This window comes from Sorex araneus, chromosome 6 (assembly GCF_027595985.1).
Source record: "Sorex araneus isolate mSorAra2 chromosome 6, mSorAra2.pri, whole genome shotgun sequence".
Lineage (NCBI taxonomy): Eukaryota > Metazoa > Chordata > Mammalia > Eulipotyphla > Soricidae > Sorex > Sorex araneus.
In genome coordinates, this window is record NC_073307.1 from 110,003,434 (window position 1) to 110,020,398 (window position 16,965).

General features: G+C 42.8%; 1 protein-coding gene across 1 annotated transcript in view; it reads right to left on the bottom strand.

The window, feature by feature from the left end:
• Positions 1 to 249: 249 nt before the first annotated feature.
• Positions 250 to 16,965, bottom strand: part of STK33 (serine/threonine kinase 33) — a 232,261-nt gene continuing 215,545 nt past the window's right edge. Inside the window, exons 13-14 of the mRNA XM_055142785.1 lie at positions 7,106 to 7,312; positions 250 to 527 (exon numbers count right to left, since the gene is read on the bottom strand). Coding sequence (XP_054998760.1) covers positions 7,127 to 7,312 — 186 coding nt within the window. The 3' untranslated portion in view covers positions 250 to 527; positions 7,106 to 7,126. The remainder of the gene's footprint in view (positions 528 to 7,105; positions 7,313 to 16,965) is intronic.

Consider the following 16,965-nt stretch of genomic DNA (forward strand, 5'->3'; position numbering starts at 1 on the left):
GAACATTCGGGGTGTCTGGAATAGAAACTGGGTCAGCAGTATGCAAGGCAATTACTCTACCTGTTATGCTATATCTCCTGCCCCCAGACGAACCCTTGAAGGAGAGATCACTCTTGTAAAAAAAAAAATCATGCATTTAATGGGCTTTGGGAGCTTTCCCTCTAGAAGGCCTTCCTTCCAAAGTCCCGAAATCACCACTCGGATCCGCAGAAGAACCCATCTCATCTCCAGAGACTGGGCAGCGGGCAGCAGATGGGAGACAGGCAGACGGTGCGGCCCAGGCAGCTGGGCTTCTCTCCAGCATAGACGTTTCCTGTCCTGCATGGGATGGACCTGAGCCTTGAGAACAGCCCCTGCCCCTTGGACCAGGCGGCTATGTCAGACGAGGAGAAAGCACCTTCCCACCTATCTTTATCTTAAAGCAGAGAGCGATGGCAAACGCTAGAGGTGACAGAGGCCAAGTGGTGAAACACTCTAGCAGCTGGTTTCTGAAGTCCGGAATTTTCAGGCACAGCTCCACACTCGACCTGATGAAGGAAAAAGGGGAGTGCAACCATTACTGCGATGTGTAACCCCCGACCCCCTCACCGTGAGCAGAGCGCTCGGCCGTTGGGCTGTACAATCTATCGAGACTGCACCTACTTGAGCCTGAGGAGCCTCTTTTCTCTGTTGGGTGAGAAAGAAATACACTCAGAGGCGTTGGGGAGACAGCTCCCGACAGAAGCAGGCCACAGCATTTGGGATTTGCTTTGACCACACCAAGTCCTTGGGAGAGTGGCGCTCCTGGTCAGGGCCAGGGTGTAGTCAGATCTGACTCAGAACCCACCTCTCTCTGCCACCTAAAATTTCACCTGCCAACACCACTCTAGGCTCCCGCCTGAAGACTGAGGGGCCAGAAGCCACTTGGAGTAAAGCTTGAGAGACATCTCAGACTAAAAGACAAATGCTTTCCAAGGAATGCAGGGCCACGGGGACACACTGGGCGCCGTTGGCTGTCTCCAAAGCCCGGTTCTGCTTCTTAGCCGTGTGACCCTAGACAGGTTTCTGAACGTCTGTGTACCTTTGTGTACCTTACTTTATTCCTCTGGAGAGAGCACTAAAGCGCAGGTCTCACATGTTATTGTAAGGGCGAGAGAGAGAGAGAGAGAGAGAGAGAGAGAGAGAGAGAGAGAGCGCATGCTGGCTGGCCCATGCAGAGCTCTGGCTGCTGCTTCTGCACTGGCTGCTACCAAGGTTCTGAGAGGGGCAGGGTTGGAAGATGGAAATGCAGCTGCTCACTTAGCCCCAGAAGAAGATTACAATGTCTCAGTGTAGCTCAGAGCCTGGGCTGGGCAACACCACTGGTGGCCACCTCCACCTGAGGGAGTTTCTCAGGGTCCCCAGGGAGTGTCTATTGTCTTTAACTCTACCGGCCTGGCCCCTGCCTCGCCCCAGAAATGCCGACTTCTATCTCGTAGTCACCCTGGCACTGAAGACAACTTTCTAGCAGAAAAAAATGAGATCTTTCAGGCTGGAGAGAGCGGACAGCAGGTAGGGTCCTTGCCTAGTATGGAGCAGAACTGAGGCATGATCCCCAGTATCCTATATAGTCCCCATGCACCCACAGGAGTAATTCCTGAGTGCCAAGTCAAGGGTAATCTCTGAGAATCACTGGGTGTGACCCAGAAGTGATAAAGAGATTCTTTTCTAAATAACACAAGGTGTCAGGATCCCAAATATAGAGCACAAGGTGGAGGAATGGGTGAAAGACTGGCTCTTCAGAATGCCACTGAACCCAGGAAGATATATATGTGGCCTGTGTGGATGCCGAGGAGCTTCAGCCTGAAGACTCGGCCGACTGCAATCAGGAGATGGCCACACTGCATGCTCCAGCCAGGGGGCCCTCAAAATTCTTTTCCTGGTTCAGAGTTCAGTACAATACATGGATGGCACAGGCGACAGAGAGGGACAGTCTCTAAGGCGGTCAGACACAACACCACAATGCCTAAGGACAGTGCCCAACTACACTGTCCAGTGCTACGAGTGTGTTGCTGCCCCATGGGAGACTGCAGGGGCAGAGGGGGAATCCCCACCATTCCTGCTGAGGGATGCTCCAGATAATTGAGGGACGTGTGGAGAATCAGGGAGGGGGAGAGAGAGAGAGAGAGAGAGAGAGAGAGAGAGAGAGAGAGAGAGAGAGAGAGAGAGAGAGAGAGAGAGAGCGAGAGAGCATTGAGTTGATTATACTAGCAACTGAGGAAGGCAGTGCACAAACGCAAGACAGCCACTGAATGAAGCCGGCCTCCCTTTGAAGAAGAAAGGCTAGGGAAATTGGCACACTGAGGAGAATTAAGTGATAACAATGTACTGAGCGGAAATCAAAATCAGTTCTAAGCCAGCCCACTCAGAAAAATAGGATCCTGAAGAGTAAAATGAACTCTGTGAGACCTTTGAACAGTGAAATTTTTACTTGAAAATGCTTTGGAAAGTGATTCTAGTGCTCATAGAGATGAAACAAATGCTCAGCCCAGGAGACGGCGGTGCTCGGCTGGCCTGTGCTTCAGGGGCGCCTCGGGATCAGCTGTGTCCTTGCCTCCGTCAGGAGACGGGGAGGCAGCTTGTGTCCAAGGCCGTCTTGGGTGCGGCGACAAGTCAGGTGTTGCTTTCTTCAGGCTCCCAGAGGCCACGGTCGGAGATGGAGATGCAAATCTGGGTCTAGTCAATTCCAGCTTGGGTTGGGCCATGCCAGTTTTTCTTTGGCTCTGTCTGAGCTCCAAGTTGGACCATCTCTCCTCTGCTGTCCCCTACCTCAACCGTGAGTGACTACCCAGGTGCCTCTGTTTGTTTGAGGAGGAACTCACGTTGGTGTAAGGCTCTTCAGTTTATTGCCATTTGGTTGGAGATGCCCTCCCGCTGCTCCCCAGCCCAGAGAGAACTTTCCCAGGGCAAGAACAATGAGGCACTGAGCAGAGGGGTGGGGTGACCCTGTGTCCAAGGAGAAGACCCTTAGCACCGTCAAACGAAACAGCTTAGAGTTTAACAAGGAGGCGGACAGGATGGAGGGGGCCAGAGTGAGCTCTGGTGTGGGCCAGAAGGGGCAGGAACAGCCCGAGTGGCTACAGGAGAAAGGGGCCCATCCCCCAGCAAATGGTGAGGGTGGAGTGGGGGAGTCAGTATCTGCACCCCCCTCTCCTGCCTGCTGGTGCCCCTCACTGACACATTACCAATAAATCCCGAGTACACACCAGTGCGCTAATGTAGTCCCTAAAGATTGGGCTCTCTGGGGAGAGACGGCCCAGAGGGGCCCGGTGGTTCTGAAGGGGCAGATGGAAAATATCCAGCCCAGGGTCATTTCCCGGCGGCCACGGCTGTTTGGTCTCCAGCCAAGTGCGGCCATTATGGGACACAAGTCCCCTGGCCAATTTCAAAGCTCTGCTTACTGCTGGGAATGCATGTTTGAACAAAGCCTTTCTTCTCTATTCCAACAGCAGGACTAGAATTTAAAAAGCTTCATTTTCAGGACTGGCTGCTTTTGATCTGTCTAACCTGGAACTTACATTTTGGAGTCAAATAGAATTATTTAAACAAAGAGTTTCAGTGATAAGCACAAAATGTTATGGTTTCCCCACCCCTCTACCCCTCCCACCCTCACAGAGAATTCGCAGTCAAAACAGAAGGACTGGCCTATGACCAGCTCTTAAAGCCACAGCCCGCTCAGCTGCCACTACCCCAATGTGGACTCTTCAGTCCCTGCCTTCACCTGGGCATGCTCTGTACTGGCGAGAAGGGCCAGCATGACTCCAACTGGGACTGGGCCGTCAACAACGGAAGGATGAGCCCTGCCTTCCTTGATGTGCTTTGACCTTTGGCAGGATCAGGGATCACTAGCCAATCAATGTTTTTTTTTTCTTTTTTGGTCACACCCGGCAATGCTCAGGGGTTACTCCTGGCTCTGCACTCAGGAATTACTCCTGGTGGTGCTCGGGGGACCATATGGGATGCTGGGAATCGGATCCAGGTTGGCCGCGTGCAAGGCAAACGCCCTACCCGCTGTGCTATTGCTCCAGCTCCCAATCGCCCAAATCAATATTCTTATTAGATAGTTTTTGCTCCCTCATTCGTTTTCCTTTCTCCTCAGATTTAAGGTCTTCTCTGGTTATCATCATCTATTCTCCTCAGCTGAACTTCTCCTCAGCCTCAAGCCTGCATTTATGTCTTTTATCATATTTCTCCTGCCTTGACTTGCCCGTTAGTTGGATTGGAGCATGGCTTGGCATGTGTTCCCTGGAACTGGCGTCTACTCTGCACTGTCCCCCACAGTGTGAATCTCTGGGTCAGGGCAGAGCCAGGGCTCTGTGGGGTGTGTGGGAGCTGTCAGAGTGAGAGCAGTGATGCGTCGGGGCTGGCTCTTCCGTCTCCGAAAACCAGCCTGAAACTGAAGAGTAGCCATGAAAGCAAACGGAGAAAGCCAGGCCATCTAGTCCCAGGTATGAAAGAGGCACAGTAGCCAGGAAACAAAGCTCAGGCTTGACTTGACCCAAGCGTGTTCCATGTAGGCAAATGACAAATAAAAATGATAGGAAAATTCCTTTAGGACAAACAAGCTAAGTTTTCAAATCAACTTTGTTTTCATTTTATCACAAAATAAAATGATGCTCTTGATAGAGGAGGGCTACTAGGTTGAGTTTTATGGTGGGAAGAAGGTTGATCTGACCTAGGGCGGGGGTGGGAAAGGGTCTAGACACAGTCAAAAGTTATAAAATGACTTCCGCACTCAGAAAGTGTAATTTTAGATTACCTTAACCCTGTGCAAGCATACTGAGTGGAATCACTAATTTGAGAAGAAAGGAAAACATCAAAAAGTTTGGTGAGTACTTAGTTAGACATTAGAATCCTCCCATTTGTGATACAAAAGAAAGTCAGGGCATTTTGAACAGAGTGAAAATTCCATTTTCAGGCTCTGGGCTGTACAGAATCACTGCCTCCACTGGCTTCTCTGCAAGAAGAGCAGCAATCAGCTCCTACCCATCCCCAAGAGAACTTCCAATGACGAGAATCTGCACGAGCCAATGACACCAGGCTTCCAGGCCAAAACAGACCTGTTCTCCCGAGACTGGCTCATTGAGAGAGGGAGCTTTGCGGGCAGGCAATAGGTTATAGTTCCTGAGAGGGCTGGAAGCCATCATCAAGAAGGGAGAAAGGTTGAAAATAAAGTCCGGCCAATTTAAACTGATACCATGTGGGCGGGTAGTTCCCCCAGAGGAAGCACACTGAAGACATTAAGAACATACTGGCTGCACTACTCACCCACCCCAGAGGTCACCTTTGACCTATCAAAAGCACAACAGTGTTCTCCAAATTAATCTCAAGAAATCATGGAGTAGATTTTTAGGCAACGAACACATGCTCGTCCAGACAGTTATGGGTGATTCTGGAAATCTGACCATCCCATGGGGTTTGGAATGAAACTAACTGACAAAGGAACAAAGGAACTGAGCATATCTTCTTTGGAATCAGTCTGGGAGGATAAGGGAAGCATCTGTTCACCCTCAAATGGCCCCACATAGTGAAATTATTTGTCCTGGTGGAAGGAGTTGCCTGTAGCACCAAGAGCCAGCCAGTGTACCTTTGCAACCGCAAGCCAAGCTCATAATTTGCAACAGGGGCTTAGGAGCCCTTAATATATTTTACTTCTGATTAACTTCAAAATTAATGTGTCTGAGTAACACTGTATACCAAAGGCCTAAACAGTATTGGAAGGGATGTTATCATAATATTAATTTTTTAAAAATCTAATTCTCTTATAAAACAATGTTACCTCAGTTTTAAAAAGAGGACTTTCACTTATTTGTGGAATATAAAATGACATAATATGAGACTAACACCTAAGGACAGTAGAGATGAGGGCCAGGAGGACTGCGCCATGGCTGGAAGCCTGTCTCGTGAGCTGGGGGAGAAGGCAGTTGGGATGGAGAAGGGACCACTAAGTCAATGATGGTTGGAGGGATCACATGGGATGGGAGATGTGTGCTGAAAGTAGGCAAAGGACCAAATACGATGGTCTCTCAGTGTCTGTATTGCAAATCATAATGCCCCAAAGTAGAGAGAGAGTAAGATGGAAGGCCACAGAGGGGTGGGATGAGGTGGGGGTGGCGGGAGGGATACTGGGGACCATGGAGGGATCAGTGTTCAATCACTGTATGACTGAAAACTTTGTAACTGTATCTCACGGTGATTTAATTAATTAAATAAATAAAAATCACTTTTGTACTTAAAAAAATTAATGGGTCTAGGACACATCATCATAAAGATAAATATATACATATGCCTCTCGGAGAGCCTGGCAAGCTACCGAGTATCCCGCCTGCATGGAAGAGTCTGGCAAGCTCCCCGTGCTGTACTTGATATGCCAAGTACAGTAACAATAACAGGTCTCATTCCCCTGACCCTGAAAAGAGCCTCCAATTGTTGGGAAAAACGAGTAAGGTGAGGCTGCTAAAATCTCAGGGCTGGGAGAAATGGAGACGTTACTGGTGCCTGCTCGAGTAAATCGATGAACAACTGGATGACAGTGATACAGGAAACATGTGCTTAAAAAATTGATTAATACATAGAGATTAGCTATAAGTTAGTGTATTTAAAGATCTACGTTTCTATACTTAAAATAAGTTACCTTAATTAGCAACTTAAATTTACAAAACACACCCGAGTAACTAGAACTTGTGCTGTTTGGCCTATGCAATCCCCTAGCACAGTATTCTAGTGGAAAGCGCATATAACTATTTGGACCTCAACTACTAGATTTGGCTCTCACCTCCCCCTAAATATAATTGCACCGGAATACAAGAATTTGGAATGAATCTGAGCAAGTTGTCCTCAGCCTTGCTTTGAGAGCATCAGCTCCTCTTAATAACTTGGAGGATATCCAGACTTGATGTCCACCATGGCCAGCCAGCAGCAGTTGGTGGCTGTACTGTTTGAAAGATGACGAGCTTCAATCTTGCACTGGTGCAAATACATGGCAGGACTCAGTGGAACAAAAGGACTAACAGCTCAAGGCGACACTGTCCGCTTTCCCCCGAGTCTCCTCATTTTCACACTAGAAAAAGCAGCTCAGTTTTCGTACCTTTCAGCACTGACGCGAATCTTAGAGTTTCTTTTTTGTTCTCGGCATGGTGAGGGGTTTGGTAGTGATTTTGGAGGAAGTCACAGAGGATTCACCCTTGGTTCCAGATGGACTGGACTTGCGAGGCGCGGAAGCTGAATACACAGTGTCCAAGCTATCCACAGTTTCCTTCTTTGTGGAAGAGAGCTTAGTTTCAAAAACAGTGGCCTAGGAAGAAAAGGCCTACATTAATGCTCCGACACAAAGCCATGTACACAATTCAAAGGAGCGAAGGACTACAAAACTGTTCAAGATCAAACACTCGGCAGGCATAGGATAGAAAGCAATTTTGTAAGATTGTTATTAAATGTCAAAGAAAACTCCTTTAGCACCTTATTAAAACAGAATTGCTTAAGAGTTTAGTGTCAAGCAAACTATGAGCACAGGTTTAAGTTCTCTGCTATAAAAAATGAAAATAAATGTGTGGAAATATTGTCATAAGGAAGGCAGCTTGGAAATGATGCATTCATGTAATCTTTAAAGATCTCTACAGAAACTTTGACAGCTGTGTGGATACTCTGAGAAGCATGTGATGGCTATTCTTTCTAGCCTGGGTACAAAGCTGCCGCATATGGCCTATTCCTCTTCACCTAACCATTCTCTGCATGCTTCCAGGCACTGGCTTCTCATCCCGGTCACACAACTTGGGCCGGTCTGTTGAGCTCTTTGAGCCCTGGTGCCTCACTGTTAAGCGGGGAGGGGGGGATGGCATTTGCGCATTTACTGTGTGGCTTTATTATATGAATGAACGATGGTGGCCAGGAAAGTGCTCGGTGAGCTTTAGAGCATGAAACAAGTAGAAAGGCTTCTAAAGGCACTTGGATTTTCTTGGGTCGCCTCACCCCACAGCAGAGGAGAACAGTCTCCAGTCTCCTCGTCATGAGGGGACCAGAGTCCATTTTGACCTTAGACCCACTTTAAAAGTGATCATTTCTAATTAAATGAAGCTGAACACTGAGTTCCAAAAGGAGCAGAGAGTGTCTCAAGAGAGCAACACAAGCAGGCTAGAGGCGGGTACACAGTGGTGCACAGCTGGAGCAAGCGCTCCTATACAGACCTGAGAAAGGGTTTATCTGTCTAATACTCTGGGAAATTTAAAAGCACACATATGAATTCATAACCAGGTTAGTAATGTAAAAAAGTCATATGTAAGGAAACAAACAAATCTGGTGTTCCTTAGACACTCAGGCTCTTGTAATGGAAGAGAGTTTTCTATACAGTAAATGGCACTTAATATATTTTTGCCCAATAAATAAATGACATCCCAGGACTATGGCAAAAAAAATCAGGTAATTTATAAATATTGTACTCTAACACTTTGAGTCATCTCTTTGACCTCATTTATGATTTTTCATCCATGCATTTCCAGAAAGAGAATAATTACCCAATGTTGGCTTACTGCTGACAGCTCTTACATATATGACTACTTTAGAACACAACTCATCTATGACTTTACAACAGTGCCTGCTGATTATTCTGCTAATAATTTTGCATAATGAAAAATTAATCTGTATACATTTTAAATTGTAAAAATGTCCTTTTGTAGATTCTTTCAAAGAAAATTTCTGAGTTGCTTCTCTGTGTGTTCATTTGAGAAACAGAAGGTACCTAAGAAATGGATACATGCTTCCGTATGTCTATAGCAGTATTATCAATAATAGCTAAAACATATTAGCAACACAAACACACCATTGGCAGATGACTGGATAAGAAAATTGTGGCTTATAAACTATATGGAATGTTAGGCAGCTACTTAAGATAGGTAAAATCTTGTCCCTTGTGACAATATGGATGAAACTTGAGGTGATTATGCTGAGCAAAGTAAGGTAGGAAACAAAAGACGATTATATATGAATATAATAACTATGGAAAACAAATAGGCAAAACACAAAGATTAAGAAAATAAGATTGTTTTCAAAGAGGGGTAAAGGGGGTCACCTGAATGGAGTAAGACCTCTAGAACTTTGGTGGACAGAACAATGCAGCAATACACATGGAGAATGTAAAATTGTATTTCCAAAATTTTACAATATAGTAAACCAATGGTTAATCAATAAAACCTGGTGTAAACTTAAAAAATTTTAAATGCATTAACATCTAGTAATAATTGATATATTCCATTTTCTGGAAAGTCTTTATATCAGCAGTGGGGTGGTACAATACCCTAACGTTCTAGTATCTGGCTGAAGCTAAGTTGCTCTGTTTAGTGCACTATTGTTCCCTAAAAAATAAAACCTATCTTGAAATTCTCAATTAATAAAAATTGGCTTGACTTAAAAATGCTATTAAAAAGTTAATTTTAGGGGCTGGAGCAATAGTACAGCGGGTAGGGTGTTTGCCTTGCATGCAGCTGACCCAGGTTTGATTCCCAGAATCCCATATGGTCACCTTGTGCACGGCCAGGGGTAATTCCTGAGTGAGAGCCAGAAGTAACCCCTGTGCATCGCCAGGTGTGACCCAAAAAAGCAAAAAAAAAAAGAAGTTAACTTTAGTGTAATGCTCTGTTTGGGCATTTCTACCCTCAGGAATATTTCAACATCTGTATTATAGCTAATATTATACAGAATAGGAGAGACTTGTTTTCTTTTTCATGCCTCATATTCACATCTGGCTCAACATTTCCATTGTCTTTCATTATCCCATTTGTTAATATACATGAGTATGTAGGTTGATTCATAAGTCACAGTCATCAGGAAAGAATGCTCAGAAGCAGTCCCTCTGAGTGCTGTGAAGTAATTACTTTTTCTTCTTGTTGTGATGGAGGGGCTCAAAAGTGATGCTCAGGAGGCCCAGGATCCCTCTAGACAATTTCCATTCATCCTGAGGTTCTGGGGGATTACCCAGGCCACTCAAACAGTGCTTGGGTGGGGAGGGGATCACCAAGGCTATGCCCAGTGGTCCTTGTGGGAAGGGCTTCCAGGGCTATACCCTGTGACACTCAGGGGAATCACTTGCTATTGGGGATTGAATGGGGGTCAGCTGCGTCTCTGTACTAACCTTCTGGCCTTAGATGATCTTCTTCAAACCTGGCTTAAATTTTAAAAAATTTAAAATGTATTAGCATTCATTGGGGCTGGAGTGATAGTACAGCGGGTAGGGCATTTGCCTTGCATGCGGCTGACCCAGGTTCGATTCCCAGCATCCCATATGGTCCCCTGAGCACGGCCAGGGGTAATTCCTGAGTGCAGAGCCAGGAGTGACCCCTGAGCATCTCTGGGTGTGACCCAAAAAGCAAAAAAAAAAATGTATTAGCATTCAGTAATAATGGACATATCCCACTTTCTGGAAAGTTCTTCTATCAGTAGTAGAGGAGAGTAGTCTTTCTATCATTAGTAGTGGCAGTATGACACCAAAAAAGGAGACAGTGAGGTAGTGACAGCTCAGAAGTCAGGGATATGTAAGCACTGCAGGTTGTAGCCTGGCCCCTTTGCTTGTACCCTCCCTGATTGGCCCAGTAAACACTGCTTGGGAGGCTCCAAGAGAGAAAGAGGAAAAGGAAGAAAACACTAGATAATCTTCTATTTTCTTCTGTGTATCTTAATATAAAACTCAGAATTTTCTGGCAAATTGGAAGCAGACAAAGGAAACTAAAGCAAGCTGGTTGTCAAACATTTTCAATGTAGAAACATTTCTTAGTTGCATTCAAGAGTAAGATGACACAATTACATTCCTCATTTATGTATAAATTTGTTATTTATATATGAAATAGTTTATATATTTATATGTAAATCACATAGGTAGCTTATCTCAAAGAGTTCCTATTCAGAGTCTTCAAATTTTTTTTCAGGTCCCCTAGGGAGATCAGTTCCACCATCCATCAGTTGTAAATCTCCAAAACCCATTTGCCACCATTCTCACAGCTGACCTTCACAGGCTCACTTAGAGGTCCCCACGCATGAAACTGAATCCACTGAAAAACCCAGGTATGAGGACTAGTGACTGAAATCTCCAGGCTTCTGGAGTTGGGACTGGAGCCCTTCTCCCATCTCCCTGTACTTCCCCTTTCCTGGCAGTCATACCCACGAATTGCCTCTGGGCACCATTTAAGCACATTAACGGCCATGATATAGACTCACAAACCCATCTCAGAAGAGAGCAGCATGCTGCAGAGATTCCTCTGGATCCAAAAATCACCGTCCAGGTTTTTTTTGGGGGGGTCACACCCGGCAATGCACAGGGGTTACTCCTGGCTCTGCACTCCGGAATTACCTCTGGCAGTGCTTGGGGGACCATATGGGATACTGGGAATCGAACCCGGGTTGGCTGTGTGCAAGGCAAACGCCCTACCCACTGTGCTATTGTCCCAGCCCCCACCGTCCAGTTTAAAAAAAAATTTAACTCCTGTTCTAGCACCCTATAAAAAATCTGTAGAATTCCAGGAGCATGCAGCCACTTTTATGGCCCTGCAGCATTGCATACAATTATGCTACTGATATACAAAGAGTAGCACACTACATTTGATGGGGTGTAAGGTAGAAGACACCCAATATTCATTATATATATATATATACACACACACACTATATATATATATATGTATATAGTAGCACACAAGACTCACACTCTAACAACATGTTAATGATCTCTAATTCAGGGGCTTAATGGCTCCAAGATAAGATACAACAATTTTAACACTTTCCTCTAAAGAAAACTTTTTGTATCATTTTTAGTCAATTTTTCATAACTAGCAACACAAAATAAATTATTTTAGCATCTACTGTTGGGGCAGGCTTTGATGGTGGTGGTAAAACTCGAAATAAAAGTGGTGGGAAGGGAGTGATATCACTGGAGTGATAACACAGCGGGTAGGGCATTTGCCTTGCATGCGGCTTACCTAGATTCAATTCCCAACATCCCATATGGTCCCCTGAGCACCGCCAGGAGTAATTCCTGGGTGGATGAGCAGTTAATAACCACTGTGCATCACCGGGTGTGGCCCCCTCCCAAAAAAGTGGTGGGAAGGTGTAATGGTGGTGGAATTGGTGTTGAAATATTGAATGTAATCAATTACTGTGAACAACTCTTTGGGGAAAAAAAGAATCTGTATTACCAAGTACAGTGTACCCTCCCAGACAGTTTTTTCACATATTTAAGCAAACATTAGATGGAACCAAAGAAACTGATCATCATTTGTGCATCTCAAAAACACCAATGATGTTAATTTCATATGGTTTGATTTAAATGAATAGATTAATACAGTTTCTTCTACTTTTATTTATTTAACAAAACTGGTAAGTCACTGTGTACCTCTTTTTTTATAGCAATAAATTCACTGTCACTATTACTGTCATCCTGTTGTTCATCAATTTACTTGAGCAGGTGTCAGTAACTGAGGATTATTCCATGTCTTCCTAAACTTATCATGGGTTTTCACCCTGATAAATCCATCATATATTAAAAATTTTAAGCTACGAGTTTACTTAGTACACCAAACCACTTAAGCCTAGTCTACCTTTAACATGCTCAGAACACTTAGCTCACAGTGGACAAATTCATCTAACATAAAACATGCTTTTATAATGAAGTATTGCATAGCTCATGTGATCTCTGAATGTTTTAGTAAAGGTAAAAAACAAAATTCTTTAATTCAAAACTCAAGTATAGTTTATACTGAATGCATTTTGATTTTATACTATCATACAGTAAAAAATATAATTATAGATATATAGCCTGGGACTATCTGTACACAAAAATTATTGTCACTATTTCCTTGGGTGAATGTACAGTACCGTAATTTTTTTACCCAGTCATTAGCTAAATTGAAGTTGTTTTTAATATTTTACTAGTACAAATAGCAAAATATCTCATTTATGTAATTTTGTATAAGTGATCTATGGGATGTTTTTAGAAATAGAACTCTTGTATCAAAAGTCATATATATATATTTAAGATATTGCCAATATTGCAGTTGTACCAACTTATATGCTTACTAGCAACATATGAATGCATCTTTTCTTTTAAAATTTGACATTTAACACATACTAAAATGAATGCAATTAACTGTATTTAAAATTAAGTTCCAAAATCAGCCTAAAATAGGCTGCACTGAAATAGAAAATAATACCTGCTTCTTCTCTCCCTGGTTCTATCAGTGCAAATCTACTTATTCTTATGCAAATATTTCTGCAAGTTCCGAGGGTTCAATGTGTATGTACCTTCTATATACATTCCTTCATGTATATACATAACTGCGTGTGCCTGTTTCTCCTTGCAAATTCTCAGTTACATCAAGCTTAGGATTCTGTTTTTTAGGATTCACAATCATAGTTTTTCTGAAAATTCCGACTCTCCCCTATTAAACGTCCCATTATTTAGAATGTTCTCTACTGCTCACAGAACATGGGTACAGGTTGGCAACCATGGTGTACTTCAGGCAAAGCTCCAGTCCCTGCAACAAGAACCAAGTCTTTCATCAACTAAGAAAATAAATGGCCAAGGCAAATTTCAGCTTCCCAGTCTTTTCTCTCTAAGTTAAAATAAATCTTAATTTTTTTAGTAATTTCTTCTGTAGGATAGATGCTCTTAGTTTTAGGTTTTGCTTTTTCTTCACTCATAGTTGATGGGATTCCTCTGAGATCTGTCCTGCCACTGATGCAATTTTACAGTTTTGTAAGTAATAGGACAGAGAAATGAAAAGTGAAATTGTCAAGGCTGGAAGGGTTACTAAGATCTTCTAGGTCATGCAAGGCAAATAAAAGAGGATGAGTTCCTACAAGATTGTACAAAAGGGGAGAAAGATGACAGAGGAATTTTAATATTCAATTCTGAGGGAAAGAGTCTAGGTGATCAATAAGAGACTGCTGGGCATCACGATCAATCTAAGGGAGGCTCTAAAAAAATCACTGTAGGCTGTTCACTGAAGATGCTGGTATAATGACCGAGGAAATCTGGCTATCATCGGAAAGCATTGTAGAAATCAAAGAAATATGATACTCTCTCCAAATATAAAATCATGAAGAATTCATATTTGAGACACTGCAACCAGTTTGAACAGATAAAGGGACCAGAGAAGATTTAAAGACAAGCTACTAATATGACGGATGAGTGGAGGGTTCTTTATGAAAGCGCTTCAGCTCTAAAAATAAAGAGTAAGAGAATATGTATTTATTTATATGGAACCACAATCTATAAGATGAAGAAGGGGAAAGATTTCCACACTGTGCAGCGAGTCAGCAATTCCGGATGCTGCAGTCAGGCTGGTGCCACAGAGGCCGCCCCAGGCAGCGTTTCAATTGTTCCTCAGCTTTGACAGACTCTTACCATTTGGGACTGTTGAAGAATAGTCAGTCCTACTGGAGGCAAAATGATGGAAAAGATGACCTTACAAGGTTCCCTCCAGTAGCATCTTTTTGTAATTCAGCACCCTTAGCAAGCTTTCTCCAACCCATGTTATTAATTTTAAGAGGGGCTCCCTGTGTGTAAGGGGAGATACACAACAAGAAAATTGGGCTAAGTATACACAGTTCACAATTTCCTGGCATAACTTTAACCTGATGGATTCATCGACTGATAATGGATGCAAAACCTGTAAGCTGTAGGCATATCCCTACAAGTTAATACCAGTGCATGATTACTAGAAACTGTTACCATTTCTCTGAATTTTGAGAAAAATACATGCTATTTAAGTAAAGTGGTTTATCACCATAGCAACCATTTCTAGAGTCACACATTCAAATTATAGGACTGCACAGGTCCAAGTGACAGAAGATTCTGATGTGAAAGTTTTGACTATAGTTTTATTTTCAATGGTTACCTTGTTTCTCTCACATTCCTGTGGTCTTCAGAAGGAAGAAGCAAGGAAAAAGAGGGAAATAAGATAAACTGACTCCCAAACATATGGATTTTAAAAAATAAGCCAACCTACATAAAGAACATGGGTCTTTGATAGAGTTGATGAAAATGAAAGCTGACTTTCAAATTAAGAGAAACAGATAAATACATTTCTAATTAAAGTATGATTTATACACAAGAGTGCACAAATTTCAAGTGTAGAGCCTGATGAGTTTTGACTCTGCACTGACCTCTATAACCAACACCACCACAAAGAGCCCCAGATTCTCCAGAAAGTTCAACAGAGTCACATTCCAGTCAGCTCCCTCCCATCCATGGGCCACAAATGTTTTGATGTTTTTAGAATAAATAGTTTAGTCTTTTCTAAAACTTCATAAAATGACATGCAGTGTGTGATACTATGTTTATTATTTCTCTTAAAATATTATTAAAATTTTTGAGATAATTATAGATCCTCAAGCTACTGTACCATGCATTTTGAATTCATCCCTACAATAGTAGTTCATTTTGCTTACGGCCAAGTAGTATTATATAAATATAACAAAGTTTATTTACTCTTCTATTAGTGAATTTGAGGGCTACTTTCAGTCTGGAACTCTTTTATATGTAAAATTGCTTTAAAAATATTCTATAAATCATTTCTTTGAATTAAAATTTGGGACTTTGGGGATAAATGGTAAGTTAATGCTTAATTTCAAAATCACTATATCACTGTCATCCCACTGCTCATCGATTTGCTCAAGCAGGCACCAGTAACATCTCCATGTGAGACTTGTTACTGTTTTTAGCATATTGAATATGCCACGGGTAGCTCACCAGATTCTGCTGTGCGGGCAAGATACTCTCGGTAGCTTGCTGGTTCTCCGAGAGGGGCGGAGGAATCGAACCTGGGTCGACCACGTGCAAGGCAAACACCCTACCCACTGTGCTATCGCTCCAGCCCAATTTCAAAATAAATTACCCAATTTTGTACCAAAGGGAACTGTAATAATTTTATCCCCATCAGAAATGTAGGAAACTTTTAATTGCTCCAATATTTGCCAGAGTTTGTACTTGCCATTAAAGAAAATTATTGGCTATTCTAGAAAGTACATAGTGATATTCTGGATTTTCCTGAGGTTATTTGCATCTTCATGATGACTAATTATGTACATTTTTTTCACCCAGGACTTGAACACTTGTACATCTTCCTATCTAAAAATGTCTTCTCAAGCCTTATGCCTATTTTAAAATTTGAATGGAACTGATATTATTGAGTTATAGTCATTATATTATGGATACAAGCCCCTTGTCAGGTATATTTTTGGAAAATATTTTTTTTCTGTTTGTTGCTTTTACTGATGAAAAATGTTTACTTTAAAAACTTGGGTTCTTTGAAATTTATTGAGCAATAACTTACATTTTTAGCAAATGTAATATGTTTTGTACTATGGCTAAGAAAGACTGATTTAAAAAATATACAGCTTTGGTTCAGTACAAGGGCCTGAGGATATGATTTTTCTCAGGCTCTGCAATGCTTGGAATTCCAAGGCTGCTCAGGGATCATTCCTGGCATTGCTCAAGAGACCATATGGGATGCTGGGGATTAAACCCTAGTTAGTGTGCAAGACAAGCACCCTACCCACTGTACTATTGCTCTGTGCCCCATGCTCCTTTTTGTAGTTAATTTTTACTATTTTTTCACCAATATTTATTTAAGCACCATGATTCACTGTACAGTTAATGATAAGTTTGATGATTACAGTGTTCCACACCGTCTACAAGAGTGGCAGCACCTTCACCATTCACCAAGCCTCAATGTTCCACCAGCCCCCATTCTAATCTCTTGCCTAACTCAGTTTTGTAAGCCAGCTCTCTGGGTCTGTCACTACTGGACATTTGTTACTCCTTTAAAAGAAAGGTTTGCTTCTGATGAGATCCGTTATCAAGGGTTTGTTTGTTTGGTTGGTTTTGATGAACCAGGGGCTGGGGGGAAGCAGGACCAGCCATACTCAGGGGATTACTCCTGGCTCTGCACTCAGAAATTATTC